We start from the raw sequence: 18,783 nt of genomic DNA on the forward strand, positions 1-18,783 counted from the left end.
CAGATTATGAGTTACCTGCAGTGAGTCCGACATAATGAATCCACTAACACGACACAGCGAATGCCGGTGGTAAACAAACACTCGTATTCCAATACTCGTGGACGAGTTTTGGGAGGCGTTCCCTCGAAAAGAGCTGTGAAGGAGGGGGGTTGTTCTTATGCATGCGCTCATTTCAAAAACTCACTAACGGTCTTTATTTTCTCAGTCGACGAAAAGATCCTCTTTAGCACCTTTAAGGACGCACAAGAGATAAGACTCAAAAATTGTTCATGTTGATATGCACTATTTTATTGGTAACTTGAACATAGGCATATAGATCAGTAAATAGCTTTCTCTAAACCTTTGCATTACTTCAGTTATCCAGTTGTGTGATTCTAAGTGCCAGAGATTTTTTTTTTTTTTTTTTTTTTTTTTTTATCTGGGATTTTACCCCAATAAGAAATATTTCTTAGTGACTTTTATGTTTGTTTTTACAAAGCAGCACATAAAGAGACAGTACAGATATTAAATGCAAATGTCAGGTTACTTTTAGTTTGTAGTTTGAGTCAGCCTTTTTCGTCTCTCTGTGTTGCAGGATTTTGTGCATGCTCGTCAGCTGTTCACAGCGTGCTTGGAGCTGGTGACAGAGTTTTCTCCTAAGCTGCGTCAAGTCATGCTCAATGAGCTGCTGCTGATGGAGGTTAGAGGACACGAGGCAGGTGCTGCTGAAGGCAACATGGAGAGGCCTCCGTCCGACCTGGTCAGCAGGGTCCGCGGATATCTGGAGATGAGGATACATGGTATTACGGCAATGAAAGCATGCAGCTCTGAAAGCACGAGTGCTGCTCACGAGCACACAAAAGTTACTGACTGACAGCTTACAGCTTTTTCTTCTATTTGTTGTTCATTTTTGGGTTAGTTCACCCAAAAATGAAAATTATGTCATTAATGACTCACCCTCATGTCGTTCCAAACCCGTAAGACCTCCGTTCATCTTCGGAACACAGTTTAAAGGTCCCGTTTTTCGTGTTTTTTTGAAGTTTTGATTGTGTTTATAGTGTGCAATATAACATGTGTTCATGTTTCGCGTGTAAAAAAACACAGTATTTTTCACATAATTTACTTATCTGTATACTGCTGTTTCCACTGTCATAAAAACGGGCTGATGACTTCCTTGTTCTATGAAGTTCTGATTGTGCCAGCGGTTCCTGTGTTGTGATTGGACGACATGGCGACAAACACACTCTACAAACGCAACTCTTGTGTATTCCTGTGGGCGGAGGTTAGTCAAACTGTTTTAGTGATGTCATTAAAGAAGGAAGTAGAGGGATGTAGTCCAAACTGGCCGTTCGATGTAGGCGACTTCTGTTAAATAAAATATCTCGCTTGGCATTGAACTTTGAGCTTTAAAATTTTACAGATTTTATTTATACTCTAACAACAACATTACACACTAACTAAAGTTTGAAACATGGGATCACGAAGAACGGGACCTTTAAGATATTTTAGATTTAGTCCGAGAGCTTTCTGTCCCTCCATTGAAAATGTATGTACAGTATACTGTCCATGTCCAGAAAGGTAATAAAAACATCATCAAAGTAGTCCATGTGACATCAGTGGGTTAGTTAGAAGTTTTTGAAGCATCTAAAATACATTTTGGTCCAAAAATAACAAAAACTACGACTTTATTCAGCATTGTCTTCTCTTCCGGGTCTGTTGTATATATCCGCTTTCACTCCACAGTGACGTTGCTGCTGCTGCTTCTTCTTTCCTGTTTTACGGCGGTTGGCATCCAGCTTATTGGTGCATTACCGCCCCCTTCTGCTCCGGACAGTGACGCGATTAGGACATCTGCGACATGCACACCTACACACCATTTTAAAAAATATAGCAATACCAAAATACAAACAATGTAGAATAACTTGAATACAGCGTGCGTCTCCCTCAGACTGTAAACGAAGCTCGGGCGCACTAGATAACACGTCATCAGCGTCACTGTCCGGAGCAGAAGGGGGTGGTAATGCACCAATAAGCTGTATGCCAACCGCCTTATAACAGGAAAGAAGCAGCAGCAGCGTCACTGTAGAGCAGGGGTCTCAAACTCGCGGCCCGCGGGCCTGATATTTTGTGGCCCCCCACTTGACATCAAAGTTTAGTGTTAGTGCGGCCCGCGAGTTATTCTGAAACGCACCTTTTTGACGAGTCGTTGCATATGCCGCGCTCGCCGCACTTTTGCTTTATTTTGTTATCACTTATGGGCTACCGCAGATCTCGTGACAGCTTTCGGCGGCGTTTGTTGTCAACGGTTGTCAAGCCAACCGCGAAGTACTTGAGCTGCGTTCCATTCGACTGGGTCCCTATGACAGTTGGGTGATTTTACCTCTCTACTTCCTGTGAAGTGATGTATAGATGTTCCTTTATTCCCTATGCCGTTCGCAGTGCCCTTCGAACTGAACATGTTCGCTCCCTTCGGAATGGAATCTCAGTTAAGATGGCGAAATACCCTGTGAAGTCCACTTCGCAGTCCACTTGCGGTCGAATGGAACGCACCTTTGGACATTCCGGCTCTTTTTCGTGAGCCGGCTCGTTTGACTCAGCTCGCTGAAAAGACCCGGCTCTTTTAGCTCACAAATGGCTCTTTAAAAAAATAAATGTTTTAACTATGACTTGACAGGTGTGAAAACAATTCTAATTAAATTATTAAATGAACTCATACTCACAATGTCTCAAAATATCTTTAAAAATGCATTGATTCGTTATGAAAAAATGTTTGGAAGAAACGTTAATGTTGAAGAACTGTTAATAATAAAGATTGAGATGATTGGATCAGTTGTGCTCCTTTTTTGTGGAATACTTGATGCGGCCCAGCCTGACCCAGACTCTACCTCCAGCGGCCCCCAGGTAAATTGAGTTTGAGACCCCTGCTGTAGAGTGAAAGCGGTAATATACAACAGACCCGGAAGAGAAGACAATGCTGAATAAAGTCGTAGTTTTTGTTATTTTTGGACCAAAATGTATTTTAGATGCTTCAAAAACTTCGAACTAACCCACTGATGTCACATGGACTACTTTGATGTTTTTATTACCTTTCTGGACATGGACAGTATACCGTATATACATTTTCAATGGAAGGACGGAAAGCTCTCGGACTAAATCTAAAATATCTTAAACTGTGTTCCGAAGATGAACGGAGGTCTTACGGATTTGGAACGACATGAGGGTGAGTCATTAATGACATAATTTTCATTTTTGGGTGAACTAACCCTTTAACTTTGAGGAACAAAAAAAAAAAAAAACCTAAAAGTTAATGGTATACATTTTGGAGATATCAAGTATATAAATCCCATTAAACATTCCACACACATCACAATGACGGTAATGCTTATGCAAACTCCATTCATGTTGGTCGCTTCATGTGTTTTGGGTAGCTCAGGTCTCTTCAGCAAACTGCTGCAAAGGAAACTTAAATGTTCAGCGTTGCATTCTGAAAGCTCAGCACACAGTTGTCTTCATTAAAAATAGCGAGACTAAATTATATTACCTGTGCTGATGCCGCTCTCTCTCTCTCCCATTGCGGTCTTTGATTTTGAAATTAGCTGATTATAAATAAAAATATAGCTGCAAGCAGCAATTACGGGGCCAAGCAAAAAAGGCACAGCAAGCCAGCCAAGATGGCTGGGAGCATCAGACCAGCTGCAACAGTAAGCAATTAAAGACCTATTAGGATCATTTTAGGCAAAAGAGCTGAAAAATGATATATACAGTCAATAATAAAGATTTAATGGTTTATCACTTTTGATCAATAGGTGGTGCTGTGACCAAATTAATGTGGTATGGTCAGAGTGAGGTAGCAATGACACTCGCTAAGGATATGACTCCCGTGAAAATAAGTCAACCAGATCAAAAGTTATAAACATATGAAAAAAACACTAGGTGGCGCTGGTTTGAAACTTCTCAGGCTCCTTCGGGACCTTGTGCTGATGACTCATACCGAGTTTCGTAACAATACGCTAATGCGTTCATAAAATACAGCATTTTTGCACAAAATTCAAAATGGCCGACAACCAATATGGCTGATATGGGAAAATTGGATATCATTCGACTCGGCATGATGCCCCTAATCTAACAAGACCAAATTTATGATTTTTGGACAAACATATTTGAAGCTATAAGCAAAAATAATGGCTATTTTGGCTTTTTTGAATCTCCAGACCAGTAGGTGGTGTTGCGACGAAACTCAGCATGTAGGCTCTGGTCTTGCTTGGGATGATTTGTACGAAGTTTGGTCTAAATATGATCAATCATTGCAGAGATACAGCCATGAGTCCAAACTGGGTGCTCTGTGTTAAATTAATGTGCGTGTTTTTTGAGAATGGTTGAGTTTATCAAAAAGCTTTTGATAACTTTTTGCCAGAATGGTCTGAAGATGATCTGATTTGATTTTCATAATAATCAGACCAACAGCCTAGGACGAGTTCGAAAAAGTAAGTTTTTCGCAAAATTCAAAATGGCGGACAAACCATAAGTCGAAACCTAGCATGTTTGGTATCGTTAGACTCAGCAGGGATTCAGGAGTCTAACGTCATGACTCTTTTGAAAATAAGTTGACCACACCCATATTGATAAGCATTTGAATATTTGATTTTACCACTAGGTGGCACTGGTCCGAAACTTCTCAGGCTTGTTCAGGGCATCGTGCTGATGACCCATACCGAGTTTTGTGGTGATATGCTAATGCATTCATAAAATACAGCATTTTAGCACAAAATTCAAAATGGCCAACGGCTAAAATGGCTGATATGGTAATAATGGATATCACTCGACTCGGCATGATGCCCTGAATCTGACGTGACCACATTTATGATTTATGGACAAACCATTCAGAAGTTATTAGCATAAATATCCATTTTTCATATCTCTGGACCAGTAGGTGGCACTGTGCCGAAACACTGCATGTTGCCTCAAGTCATGCTTGTGATGACATGTACAAAGATTGGTCAGAATACGATAAATTGTTTTGAAGATATAGCCTTAAGTGTGATTTTGCGAGCTTTCGGTCGAATTCTTTTGTGCCCTATTCGAGAACGGATGGATCTTTCGAAAAGCTTTTGATAACTTTTTGCAGTCATGGTCTGAAGATGATCTGGTTCAATTTTTGTGAAAATCGGAGTAATGCCCTAGGAGGAGTTCGAAAAAGTAGGTTTTTCGGAAAAATCAAAATGGCGGGAAAATTTTCATGACGGAAAATGACGTCATATGGTGCATTCGAATCGGCATGAGCCAAGGAATCAGAGGAAAAAAGAATTTTGTTTCTAGTCCATACGGTTCAAAAGTTATTAGCATAAACAGAAGTGCAACTTTGGACAGCTGGTGGCGCTAGAGGGATTGAGTTAGAGACTCCAAATTGGGTATGGACACAGTTCAGACTGTCCTCTAACTGTGTGCCAAATTTCATAACTTTTTACAATACGGTTCTATGGGCTGCCATAGACTCAAGAGCGGAAGAAGAAGAAGAAGAAGAATAAATATAGCTGCAAGCAGCAATTACGGGGCCAAGCACAAAAACGGCACAAGAAGCCAGCCAACATGGCTGGGAGCATCAGACCAACAGCATCAGTGAGCAATTAGAAAAAAAAAGTTATTAGAATTTTTGTCAAGTTTGTTATAACTTTTGACCACAAGGTGGTGCTGGTCCAAAACTTCTCGGGCTCTTTCAGGGCATTGTCCTGATGACCCATACCAAATTTATGAATTTTGGTCAAACCCATCAGAAGTTATAAGCAAAAATAGCCATTTTTCATATCTCCACTCCAGTAGGTGGCGCTGTGCCGAAACACTGTATGATGCCTCAGGTCATGCTTGTGATGACACGTACCAAGTTTGGTCTGAATATGATAAAGCATTGCAGAGATACAGCTGCAAGAGTCATTTTTGCATCATATCTCAAATTGTTTGCTCTGGTATACGAAAACGGTTTGACTTATCGACTTGAAATCCATAACTTTTTGTCGGCATGGTCTGAAGATGATACGGTTCAATTTTGGTGAAAATCGGAGCAACGGTCTAGGAGGAGTTCGAAAAAGTAGGTTTTTAAAGTAAAACAATATGGCGGACAGGAAGTTCAGCTGACTATGGCAAATTTGATATCTATGTTCTCAGCATGACCCAAGAAATCTACAGAGACCAGTTTCATTACAATCAGTTAATATAGTCAAAACTTATTAGCATTTTTGTAAATTTTGTTATAACTTTTGACCACAAGGTGGCGCAGTGCCGAAACTTCTCAGGCTCCTTCAGGGCATTGTCCTGATGACCCATGCCAAATTGATGAATTTTGGTCAAACCCATCAGAAGTTATAAGCAAAAATAAAAAAATTTCATATCTCCACTCCAGTAGGTGGCGCTGTGCCGAAACAATGTATGATGCCTCAGGTCATGCTTGTGAAGACACATACCAAGTTTGGTCTGAATATGTCAAAGCATTGTAGAGATACAGCTTCAAGAGTAATTTTTGCATCATATCTCAAATTCTTTGCTCCGGCATACGAAAACGGTTTGACTTATCGACTTGAAATCCATAACTTTTTGTCGGCATGGTCTGAAGATGATACGGTTCAATTTTGGTGAAAATCGGAGCAACGGTCTAGGAGGAGTTCGAAAAAGTAGGTTTTTAAAGTAAAACAATATGGCGGACAGGAAGTTCAGCTGACTATGGCAAATTTGATATCTATGTTCTCAGCATGACCCAAGGAATCTACTGAGACCAGTTTCATTACAATCGGTTGATATAATCAAAAGTTATTAGCATTTTCGTAAATTTTGTTATAACTTTTGACCACAAGGTGGCGCTGGTCTGAAAATTCTCAGGCTCCTTCAGGGCATTGTGCTGATGACCTATACCGAGTTTTGTAAAGATACGCTAATGCGTTCGTAAAATACAGCATTTTAGAACAAAATTCAAAATGGCCGACGGCCAAAATGTCTGATATGGGAAAATTGGGTAACATTCGACTCTGCATGATGCTCTGAATCCAACGAGACCAAATTTATGATTTTTGGACAAACCCATCAGAAGTTATAAGCAAAAATGTCCATTTTTCATATCTCCACTCCAGTAGGTGGCGCTGCGCCGAAACACTGTATGATGCCTCAGGTCATGCTTGTCATGACATGTACCAAGTTTGGTCTGAATATGATAAAGTGTTGCAGAGATACAGCCTTACTTCTATTTTCGCAAACGCTATGTACAATTCGTTCGTGTGTTTTTCGAAAACAGTTTGGGCAATCGACTTGAATTCCATAACTTTTTGTCACCATTGTCTGAAGATGATCTGGTTCAATTTTCATGAAAATCGGACTAACGGCCTAGGAGGAGTTCGAAAAAGTAGGTTTTTCAGAAAATTCAAAATGGCGGAAAATTTTTCATGACGGAAAATGACGTCATATGGTACAATCGATTCGTCTTGACCCAATGAATCAGAGGAAAAAAGAAGTTTGTTTCTAGCCCTTATGGTTCAAAAGTTATTAGCATAAACATAAGTGCAAATTTGGACAGCTGGTGGCGCTAGAGGGATTGAGTTAGAGACTCCAAATTTGCTATGGACAAAGGTCATTCTGTCCTCTAACTGTGTGCCAAATTTCACAACTTTCCCGCAAGCGGTTCTATGGGCTGCCATAGACTTCAAGAGCGGAAGAAGAAGAAGAAGAAGAAATATAGCTGCAAGCAGCAATTACGGGGCCAAGCACAAAAACGGCACAACAAGCCAGCCAACATGGCCGTGAGCATCAGACCAACAGCAGCAGTGAGCAATTAGAAAAAAAAAAGTTATTAGCATTTTTATCAATTTTGTTATATTTTTTGACCACAAGGTGGAGCTGGTCTGAACCTTCTCAGGCTCCTTCAGGGCATTGTCCTGATGACCCATACCAAATTTATGAATTTTGGTCAAACCCATCAGAAGTTATAAGCAAAAATAGCCATTTTTCATATCTCCACTCCAGTAGGTGGCGCTGCGCCGAAACACTGTATAATGCCTCAGGTCATGCTTGTGATGACACGTACCAAGTTTGGTCTGAATATGATAAAGCATTGCAGAGATACAGCTTCAAGAGTCATTTTTGCATCATATCTCAAATTGTTTGCTCTGGTATACGAAAACTGTTTGACTTATCGACTTCAAATCCATAACTTTCTGTCGGCATGGTCTGAAAATCATACGGTTCAATTTTGGTGAAAATCGGAGCAACGGTCTAGGAGGAGTTTGAAAAAGTACGTTTTTAAAGAAAAACAATACAGCGGACAGGAAGTTCAGCTGACTATAGCAAATTTGATATCTATGTTCTCAGCATGACCCAAGGAATCTACAGAGACCAGTTTCATTACAATCGGTTAATATAGTCAAAAGTTATTAGCATTTTTGTAAATTTTGTTCTAACTTTTGACCACAAGGTGGCGATGGTCCGAAACTTCTCAGGCTCCTTCAGGGCATTGTGCTGATGACCCCTACCAAGTTTCATAACGATACGCTACTGCGTTCATAAAATACAGCATTTTAGCACAAAATTCAAAATGGCTGACAGCCAAAATGTCCGATATGGGAAAATTGGATATCATTCGATTCGGCATGATGCCCCAAATCGAACAAGACCAAATTCATGATTTTTGGCCAAAGCCATCAGAAGTTATAAGCAAAAATATCAATTTTTCATATCTCCGCACCACTAGGTGGCGCTGCGCCGAAACGCTGCATGTTGCCTCATGTCATGCTTGTGATGACAGGTACCAAGTTTGGTCTGAATACGATAAAGCGTTGCGGAGAAACAGCCTTATGTCTATTTTCGCAAGAACTACTTACAATTTGTTCGTGTGTTTTTCGAAAACGGTTTGAGGAATCAACTTGAATTCCATAACTTTTTGTCGGCATGGTCTGAAGATGATCTGGTTCAATTTTCGTGAAAATCGGAGTAACGGCCTAGGAAGAGTTCGAAAAAGTACGTTTTTCAGAAAATTCAAAATGGCGGAAAAAATTTCATGACGGAAAATGACGTCATAGGGTGCCATCGATTCGACTTGACCTAAGGAATCAGAGGAAAAAGGAATTTTGTTTCTAGCCCTTATGGTTCAAAAGTTATTAACATAAACATAAGTGCAACTTTGGACAGCTGGTGGCGCTAGAGAGATTGAGTTAGAGACTCCAAATTTGCTATGGACAAAGGTCAGACTGTCCTCTAACAGTGTGCCAAATTTCACAACTTTCCCGCAAGCGGTTCTATGGGCTGCCATAGACTTCAAGAGCGGAAGAAGAAACGGAAGAAGAATAATAATAAGCGTACGGAACGCCAACAATAACAATAGGTGCCTAAGCACCTTCGGTGCTTGGCCCCTAATAAGCGTACGGAACGCCAACAATAGTAATAGGTGCCTAAGCACCTTCGGTGCTTGGCCCCTAATAATAAAAAAAAAAAAAAAAAAAAAAAGAACGCCAACAATAACAATAGGTGCCTCCGCACCTTCGTGCTTGGCCCCTAATAATAGAAAACTAACGGAAACAATAGGTGCCTCCGCACCTTCAGTGCTTGGCCCCTAAAAACTAACAATAACAATAGGTGCCTAAGCACCTTCGGTGCTTGGCCCCTAATGAAGCCCATTCTGTTGCTTTCATTGACATGAACTCCGTTGAATTTGACAAATTAACACTCTGAGGTCTAAAAACGCGCCGGCGCGTTTTGCAGGTTTTTTTTCACATTGCAGCAAAACAGACTTAAAATACTCTGTCATTTTTTGTCATAGAGACATAAGTAATACATCAATTGAAACTATAGAATATCTCCTTTTATTTGTATACACTCAGAGTAAAAACAAAATGTTGTGCTTTTTGTAAAATAAAGAAAACTAACATGATGCGTGATCTCTCATCTCCCTCTGAACGAAGTCCAATCTGATAGTTCTCAGAAAATGAAGTGTAACTTAGTGAATACTAATCACAAAAAATTCATACTTATGTCTAACAAAACGTTGAAATGTCAGGTTTTAAATCGTGCAAGTCAAATCGAAAACAAACATTCTGTGTTTATGTAATCTGTATGAAAAGAGAGCCATGTCAGAAGTCCGTGATTCAGCTCATTACCCACTAATGCGGCCACGCCCACGGAGCGCGCGTCTATTCACACGCAAATTCAGAGACAACATATGCATTCATCATCTCAATCGTGTATTTATTGCCTTGAAAATTGTTTATCTGGATGAAAAAGCCATGGTTAGCGATCTCTGGAAGACATGCAGTAAATTCCTGTTTGTTTTCTTCTATTGATAAGTTTTAAGTGAGTTTTTGTTTCTTTAGCGCCCTCCGGCTGTAGTATGAATTGGTAAACACCATTCATGGAATATCGTCATCTTCTTAGGTGAATTTGTGGACTAAAATGCACAGAGCGCCCTCCGGCTGCAGTATGAATTGCAAACACCAGCGCTCATAGAGATAACAATGAATATTAAATAAAAAATAACTCCTCTATATAGAAAATTGACATAAACATATGAGAATCCTATATTTCTCCAAATGTGCATGCTTTTAAACTAAAAGCCTATATTCAGACTCTTTGCATCACAGAAATACATTATATTTTAAAGTATAATATAAAACCATTATTTTATATTGTAATAAAATTTTTCTGTATGTTTCATATACCATGATGAGCTTGAGACATCACAGAAGTTTTTTTTCACAGCCTACCTGACTGAAATGCCTCATTAATATGCAAGTCTTTTCAGGTCATTACTATTCAATTCTTTTGTCTTCACAGGTGAGAATGAGCCATTATTCATGGAGATTCACGCCTCCACGCATACCGTGTTTCTTGCAAAAAGTGTCTTACAAAAACTAAATCAGTATATTGTTATAAATGAAAGAGTAGTCAGCATAATTTTTACATAATTTTGAAGCAAAAACTCTAGTCTACAACCTTCAATACCCAAAAGTCTTGTGAACACAGATTTAATATACTTTTATTGGCCTTATATCAGTGACTTAAGTTTTTTGTTTTTTCAGTAACCACGCATAAACGTTATTCCTTCAAAAACACAAACATGTACACACATGTTCCTCACATATTATGGTAGCCTAGTTTGTGCTGAATACAGTGTAATGACACTTGTGTCATTAATAGGTTTATGAACAACTGAAAAAAGCACAAATGTCAGGGCATGTCAAAACTTCTCCAGGCCCCAAATCAGCCTCAGACTCCAGAGGGTTAAAACTAATTTTAATGGAAAATTGCTTCCATTATTAAGTTATTCTTAGAATAATTTCTCTTAAGCTTGTCTATATTTAGGGCCCGAGCACCGATGGTGTGAGGACCCTATTGGAATTGCTCCGTTTATTATTATTAGGGCCCAAGCGAATTAAGCGCGCAGGGCCCTCTTGTTCTTCTAAGGATTATTAGGGCCCAAGCGAATTAAGCGCGCAGGGCCCTCTTGTTCTTCTAAGGATTATTAGGGCCCAAGCGAAAATTCGCGCAGGGCCCTCTTGTTCTTCTAAGGATTATTATTTTTTATTTATTTTTAGGGCCCAAGCGAAAATTCGCGCAGGGCCCTCTTGTTCTTCTAAGGATTATTAGGGCCCAAGCGAAAATTCGCGCAGGGCCCTCTTGTTCTTCTAAGGATTATTAGGGCCCAAGCGAAAATTCGCGCAGGGCCCTCTTGTTTTTCTAAGGATTATTATTTTTTTTTTTTTTTTTTTTTTTTTTTTTTTTCCGTCTTCCGGGGCTTTTTGGGGGCCTTAACATGCTCAAAAACTCTTGAAAATTGGCACACACATTGGAATCCGCGGCCAACAGGGCCGGGCAGAAGCTGGTACCCGGGCGTGGCAGGGGGGGTCAACAGCGCCCCCCTGAAAAAAGTCTGAAAATTTGGTCCATATATTAAACACGCTTGCACGTATTAGTCTGAAACTCGGTACACATATAGACCTCATCGGGCCGAACAACTTTCGTGCTCTAAGTTAAACGTCACGCCAACAGGAAGTCAGCTATTAAGGGTTGTTTGAAAAACGCATGCTCTGGAATTTGATATACTCCTCCTAGACGATTAATCCGATCGCCACCAAACTCGGTCAGCATGAAGTCAAGACACTGATGATTAAAAATTGCCAGGGGATTTTTGATATCTCGAACGGTTTGTCCGTGGCGAGGCAACGAATTTATGGCGAGAAAAAGGAAACAGGAAATGTGTTATAACGTCTGCATACATATATTGATCTTTATGAAACTTCACAAGTGTGTTCGTTATAGGAGTCTGATCACATGATGTGACTATTGTGAGTCAAAGTTATAGCGCCACCAACTGGCAGCAGGAAGTGTATCACTTTTTGAAATGTTTTGAGATCACCCTCTTATTTTTACCTGATTTGCTTCAAACTTCATCAGTGTAATGTCAATACACAGCAGATGTAGACCTATGACAGGATTTTTGATATTTGAAATATTGTTGCCATGGCAACAGGTCAAACTGTAATAATATTCTTGAGTGTTTTTGAGGCTCTTAACATGCTTCAAATTGCATGAAACTCGACACACACATCAATATTGTCAACCAGTAGACATGGACAAAGCCATAGAAATGGGCGTGGTGGAGGGGCTCAGTAGCGCCACCTTTTGACAAAAGTGGGGGGGTTTGTTTTTCCTACAGTCACCAAACTCGGTACACATATTGTTCTCATCAAGCCGGACAATTTTCTAATTTACATTCATTAGCTCCGACCAACAGGAAGTCAGCTATTTTGGTTTGAATGTTAATTTTTTGAAAAAACAGGCTATGAATTTTATACTACTACTCCTACAGGGTTTATCCAATTTACACCAAGCTTTTTTTAACTTGTTGCTAACACATTGAAGTTGTTTAATTGCAAACGGATTTTGGATATCTCAAACGGTTTGGCCGTGGCGAGGCAACGAATTTATGGCAAGAAAAGGGAAACAAAGTGTTATAACTTCTGCATACATTAATTGATTTTGATGAAACTTCGGCTTAGTCTTCGTTGTACAAGGCTGATCACATGGATGTGACTATTGTGATTCAAAGTAATAGCGCCACCAACTGGAAGCAGAAAATGTGTCACTTTTAGCATACATTGAGATCACCCTCTTATTTTTACCTGATTTGCTTCAAAATTCATCAGAATAATGTTAAAACTTGGCACATGTAATACTTTGAAAATGGGCAGGGAGGAGGGGCTCTATAGTGGCACCTTGTAGTGCAGTAAATGTGGAGCGAATTTGACATAGTCCTTTGATGTTTAACCGTTTTAAATGCCTATTGCCCGCTGTGCACAGTTGCCCTGAAGCCACCGGGTGGCGGTGCCACCGGGCTTGGGCCCGCCATCGCTGCTCGCAGCTATATTTATTATTTTTTTTTTTTTTTTTTTTTTTTTTTTTTTTTTTTTCCGTCTTCCGGGGCTTTTTGGGGCCTTAACATGCTCAAAAACTCTTGAAAATTGGCACACACATTGGAATCCGCGGCCAACAGGGCGCCGGCAGAGCTGGTACCCGGGCGTGGCAGGGGGCTCAACAGCGCCCCCTTGAAAAAGGTCTGAAAATTTGGTCCATATATTAAACACGCTTGCACGTATTAGTCTGAAACTCAGTACACATATAGACCTCATCGGGCCGAACAACTTTCGTGCTCTAAGTTAAACGTCACGCCAACAGGAAGTCAGCTATTAAGGGTTGTTTGAAAAACGCATGCTCTGGAATTTGATATACTCCTCCTAGACGATTAATCCGATCGCCACCAAACTCGGTCAGCATGAAGTCAAGACACTGATGATTAAAAATTGCCAGGGGATTTTTGATATCTCGAACGGTTTGTCCGTGGCGAGGCAACGAATTTATGGCGAGAAAAAGGAAACAGGAAATGTGTTATAACGTCTGCATACATATATTGATCTTTATGAAACTTCACGAGTGTGTTCGTTATAGGAGTCTGATCACATGGATGTGACTATTGTGAGTCAAAGTTATAGCGCCACCAACTGGCAGCAGGAAGTGTATCACTTTTTGAAATGTTTTGAGATCACCCTCTTATTTTTACCTGATTTGCTTCAAACTTCATCAGTGTAATGTCAATACACAGCAGATGTAGACCTATGACAGGATTTTTGATATTTGAAATATTGTTGCCATGGCAACAGGTCAAACTGTAATAATATTCTTGAGTGTTTTTGAGGCTCTTAACATGCTTCAAATTGCATGAAACTCGACACACACATCAATATTGTCAACCAGTAGACATGGACAAAGCCATAGAAATGGGCGTGGTGGAGGGGCTCAGTAGCGCCACCTTTTGACAAAAGTGGGGGGTTTAGTTTTTCCTACAATCACCAAACTTGGTACACATATTGTTCTCATCAAGCCGGACAATTTTCTAATTTACATTCATTAGCTCCGACCAACAGGAAGTCAGCTATTTTGGTTTGAATGTTAATTTTTTGAAAAAACAGGCTATGAATTTTATACTACTGCTCCTACAGGGTTTATCCAATTTACACCAAGCTTTTTTTAACTTGTTGCTAACACATTGAAGTTGTTTAATTGCAAACGGATTTTGGATATCTCAAACGGTTTGGCCGTGGCGAGGCAACGAATTTATGGCAAGAAAAGGGAAACAAAGTGTTATAACTTCTGCATACATTAATTGATTTTGATGAAACTTCGGCTTAGTCTTCGTTGTACAAGGCTGATCACATGGATGTGACTATTGTGATTCAAAGTCATAGCGCCACCAACTGGAAGCAGAAAATGTGTCACTTTTAGCATACATTGAGATCACCCTCTTATTTTTACCTGATTTGCTTCAAAATTCATCAGAATAATGTTAAAAACTTGGCACATGTAATACTTTGAAAATGGGCAGGGAGGAGGGGCTCTATAGTGCACCTTGTAGTGCAGTAAATGTGGAGCGAATTTGACATAGTCCTTTGATGTTTAACCGTTTTAAATGCCTATTGCCCGCTGTGCACAGTTGCCCTGAAGCCACCGGGGTGGCGGTGCCACCGGGCTTGGGCCCGCCATCGCTGCTCGCAGCTATATTTATTTTATTTTTTTTTTTTTTTTTTCCGTCTTCCGGGGCTTTTTGGGGGCCTTAACATGCTCAAAAACTCTTGAAAATTGGCACACACATTGGAATCCGCGGCCATTAGGACGCCGGAGAGGCTGGTACCCGGGCGTGGCAGGGGGCTCGACAGCGCCCCCTTGAAAAAAGTCTGAAAATTTGGTCCATATATTAAACACGCTTGCACGTATTAGTATGAAACTCAGTACACATATAGACCTCATCGGGCCGAACAACTTTCGTGCTCTAAGTTAAACACCACGCCAACAGGAAGTCAGCTATTAAGGGTTGTTTGAAAAACGCATGCTCTGGAATTTGATATACTCCTCCTAGACGATTAATCCGATCGCCACCAAACTCGGTCAGCATGAAGTCAAGACACTGATGATTAAAAATTGCCAGGGGATTTTTGATATCTCGAACGGTTTGGCCGTGGCGAGGCAACGAATTTATGGCGAGAAAAAGGAAACAGGAAATGTGTTATAACGTCTGCATACATATATTGATCTTTATGAAACTTCACGAGTGTGTTCGTTATAGGAGTCTGATCACATGGATGTGAGTATTGTGAGTCAAAGTTATAGCGCCACCAACTGGCAGCAGGAAGTGTATCACTTTTTGAAATGTTTTGAGATCACCCTCTTATTTTTACCTGATTTGCTTCAAACTTCATCAGTGTAATGTCAATACACAGCAGATGTAGACCTATGACAGGATTTTTGATATTTGAAATATTGTTGCCATGGCAACAGGTCAAACTGTAATAATATTCTTGAGTGTTTTTGAGGCTCTTAACATGCTTCAAATTGCATGAAACTCGACACACACATCAATATTGTCAACCAGTAGACATGGACAAAGCCATAGAAATGGGCGTGGTGGAGGGGCTCAGTAGCGCCACCTTTTGACAAAAGTGGGGGGGTTAGTTTTTCCTACAATCACCAAACTCGGTACACATATTGTTCTCATCAAGCCGGACAATTTTCTAATTTACATTCATTAGCTCCGACCAACAGGAAGTCAGCTATTTTGGTTTGAATGTTAATTTTTTGAAAAAACAGGCTATGAATTTTATACTACTGCTCCTACAGGGTTTATCCAATTTACACCAAGCTTTTTTTAACTTGTTGCTAACACATTGAAGTTGTTTAATTGCAAACGGATTTTGGATATCTCAAACGGTTTGGCCGTGGCGAGGCAACGAATTTATGGCAAGAAAAGGGAAACAAAGTGTTATAACTTCTGCATACATTAATTGATTTTGATGAAACTTCGGCTTAGTCTTCGTTGTACAAGGCTGATCACATGGATGTGACTATTGTGATTCAAAGTAATAGCGCCACCAACTGGAAGCAGAAAATGTGTCACTTTTAGCATACATTGAGATCACCCTCTTATTTTTACCTGATTTGCTTCAAAATTCATCAGAATAATGTTAAAACTTGGCACATGTAATACTTTGAAAATGGGCAGGGAGGAGGGGCTCTATAGTGGCACCTTGTAGTGCAGTAAATGTGGAGCGAATTTGACATAGTCCTTTGATGTTTAACCGTTTTAAATGCCTATTGCCCGCTGTGCACAGTTGCCCTGAAGCCACCGGGGTGGCGGTGCCACCGGGCTTGGGCCCGCCATCGCTGCTCGCAGCTATATTTATTATTTTTTTTTTTTTTTTTCCGTCTTCCGGGGCTTTTTGGGGGCCTTAACATGCTCAAAAACTCTTGAAAATTGGCACACACATTGGAATCCGCGGCCATTAGGACGCCGGAGAGGCTGGTACCCGGGCGTGGCAGGGGGGCTCGACAGCGCCCCCTTGAAAAAGTCTGAAAATTTGGTCCATATATTAAACACGCTTGCACGTATTAGTATGAAACTCGTACACATATAGACCTCATCGGGCTGAACAACTTTCGTGCTCTAAGTTAAACGCCACGCCAACAGGAAGTCAGCTATTAAGGGTTGTTTGAAAAACGCATGCTCTGGAATTTGATATACTCCTCCTAGGCGATTAATCCGATCGCCACCAAACTCGGTCAGCATGAAGTCAAGACACTGATGATTAAAAAATTGCCAGGGGATTTTTGATATCTCGAACGGTTTGGCCGTGGCGAGGCAACGAATTTATGGCGAGAAAAAGGAAACAGGAAATGTGTTATAACGTCTGCATACATATATTGATCTTTATGAAACTTCACGAGTGTGTTGATTGTAGTAGTCTGATCACATGGATGTGAGTATTGTGAGTCAAAGTTATAGCGCCACCAACTGGCAGCAGGAAGTGTATCACTTTTTGAAATGCTTTGAGATCACCCTCTTATTTTTACCTGATTTGCTTCAAACTTCATCAGTGTAATGTCAATACACAGCAGATGTAGACCTATGACAGGATTTTTGATATTTGAAATATTGTTGCCATGGCAACACATCAAACTGTAATAATATTCTTGAGTGTTTTTGAGGCTCTTAACATGCTTCAAATTGCATGAAACTCGACACACACATCAGTATTGTCAACCAGTAGACATGGACAAAGCCATAGAAATGGGCGTGGTGGAGGGCTCAGTAGCGCCACCTTTTGACAAAAGTGGGGGGTTAGTTTTTTCCTACAGTCACCAAACTCGGTACACATATTGTTCTCATCAAGCCGGACAATTTTCTAATTTACATTCATTAGCTCCGACCAACAGGAAGTCGCTATTTTGGTTTGAATGTTAATTTTTTTGAAAAAACAGGCTATGAATTTTATACTACTACTCCTACAGGGTTTATCCAATTTACACCAAGCTTTTTTTAACTTGTTGCTAACACATTGAAGTTGTTTAATTGCAAACGGATTTTGGATATCTCAAACGGTTTGGCCGTGGCGAGGCAACGAATTTATGGCAAGAAAAGGGGAAACAAAGTGTTATAACTTCTGCATACATTAATTGATTTTGATGAAACTTCGGCTTAGTCTTCGTTGTACAAGGCTGATCACATGGATGTGACTATTGTGATTCAAAGTCATAGCGCTACCAACTGGAAGCAGAAAATGTGTCACTTTCAGCATACATTGAGATCACCCTCTTATTTTTACCTGATTTGCTTCAAAATTCATCAGAATAATGTTAAAACTTGGCACTGTCACAGACACGTCAGGTTCCACCTCACTCCCTTACCCACGCACTCAATCACCAGCATACTGATCACCGCCACCTGTGACTCATCAGCACTGCAATCACCACCACTACAAAGCCAGTCCGACTACAACATATGTATGCTTACCTTAAGGACTCTACTTACCTGCTCCAGTCGTCTCCTCCATCTCCGTCGTCTCCAGTTCCCCTTGTGTGCCTACCTGCCTGTGTGTGTGAGTGTCTCCGCGATTCCTTCCATCACATCTCTTCATCCGTATCTGCAAGACAAAATCAGGACAGTGAATCCATTATCTGCTTAGTGCTCTGCTTTATGTGAATAAACTTACCTGGATTCTTTTATACCTCTGCCTCCGTGTCTCTGTTGTAACAGGCACATGTAATCCTTTGAAAATGGGCAGGGAGGAGGGGCTCTATAGTGGGACAATGTAGTGCAGTAAATGCCTTTGATGTTTAACAGTTTTAAGTGCCTATTGCCGCTGTGCACAGTTGCCCTGAAGCCACCGGGTGGCGGTGCCACCGGGCTTGGGCCCGCCATCGCTGCTCGCAGCTATATTTATTATTATTATT

At 40.5% G+C, this 18,783-nt stretch overlaps 1 protein-coding gene across 3 annotated transcripts in view; it reads left to right on the top strand.

The window, feature by feature from the left end:
- Positions 1-931, top strand: part of ints8 (integrator complex subunit 8) — a 63,157-nt gene extending 62,226 nt beyond the window's left edge. For 2 of the 3 annotated variants that reach the window (XM_048186128.1, XM_048186129.1), the window contains one exon: positions 575-931. In XM_048186128.1, coding sequence (XP_048042085.1) covers positions 575-853 — 279 coding nt within the window. In that variant the 3' untranslated portion in view covers positions 854-931. The remainder of the gene's footprint in view (positions 1-574) is intronic. The other variant, XM_048186127.1, reaches the window with a different exon arrangement.
- The last annotated feature ends 17,852 nt before the right edge of the window (positions 932-18,783 follow it).

The sequence above is a fragment of the Megalobrama amblycephala genome, linkage group LG3 (assembly GCF_018812025.1).
Source record: "Megalobrama amblycephala isolate DHTTF-2021 linkage group LG3, ASM1881202v1, whole genome shotgun sequence".
Classification (NCBI taxonomy): Eukaryota; Metazoa; Chordata; class Actinopteri; order Cypriniformes; family Xenocyprididae; genus Megalobrama; species Megalobrama amblycephala.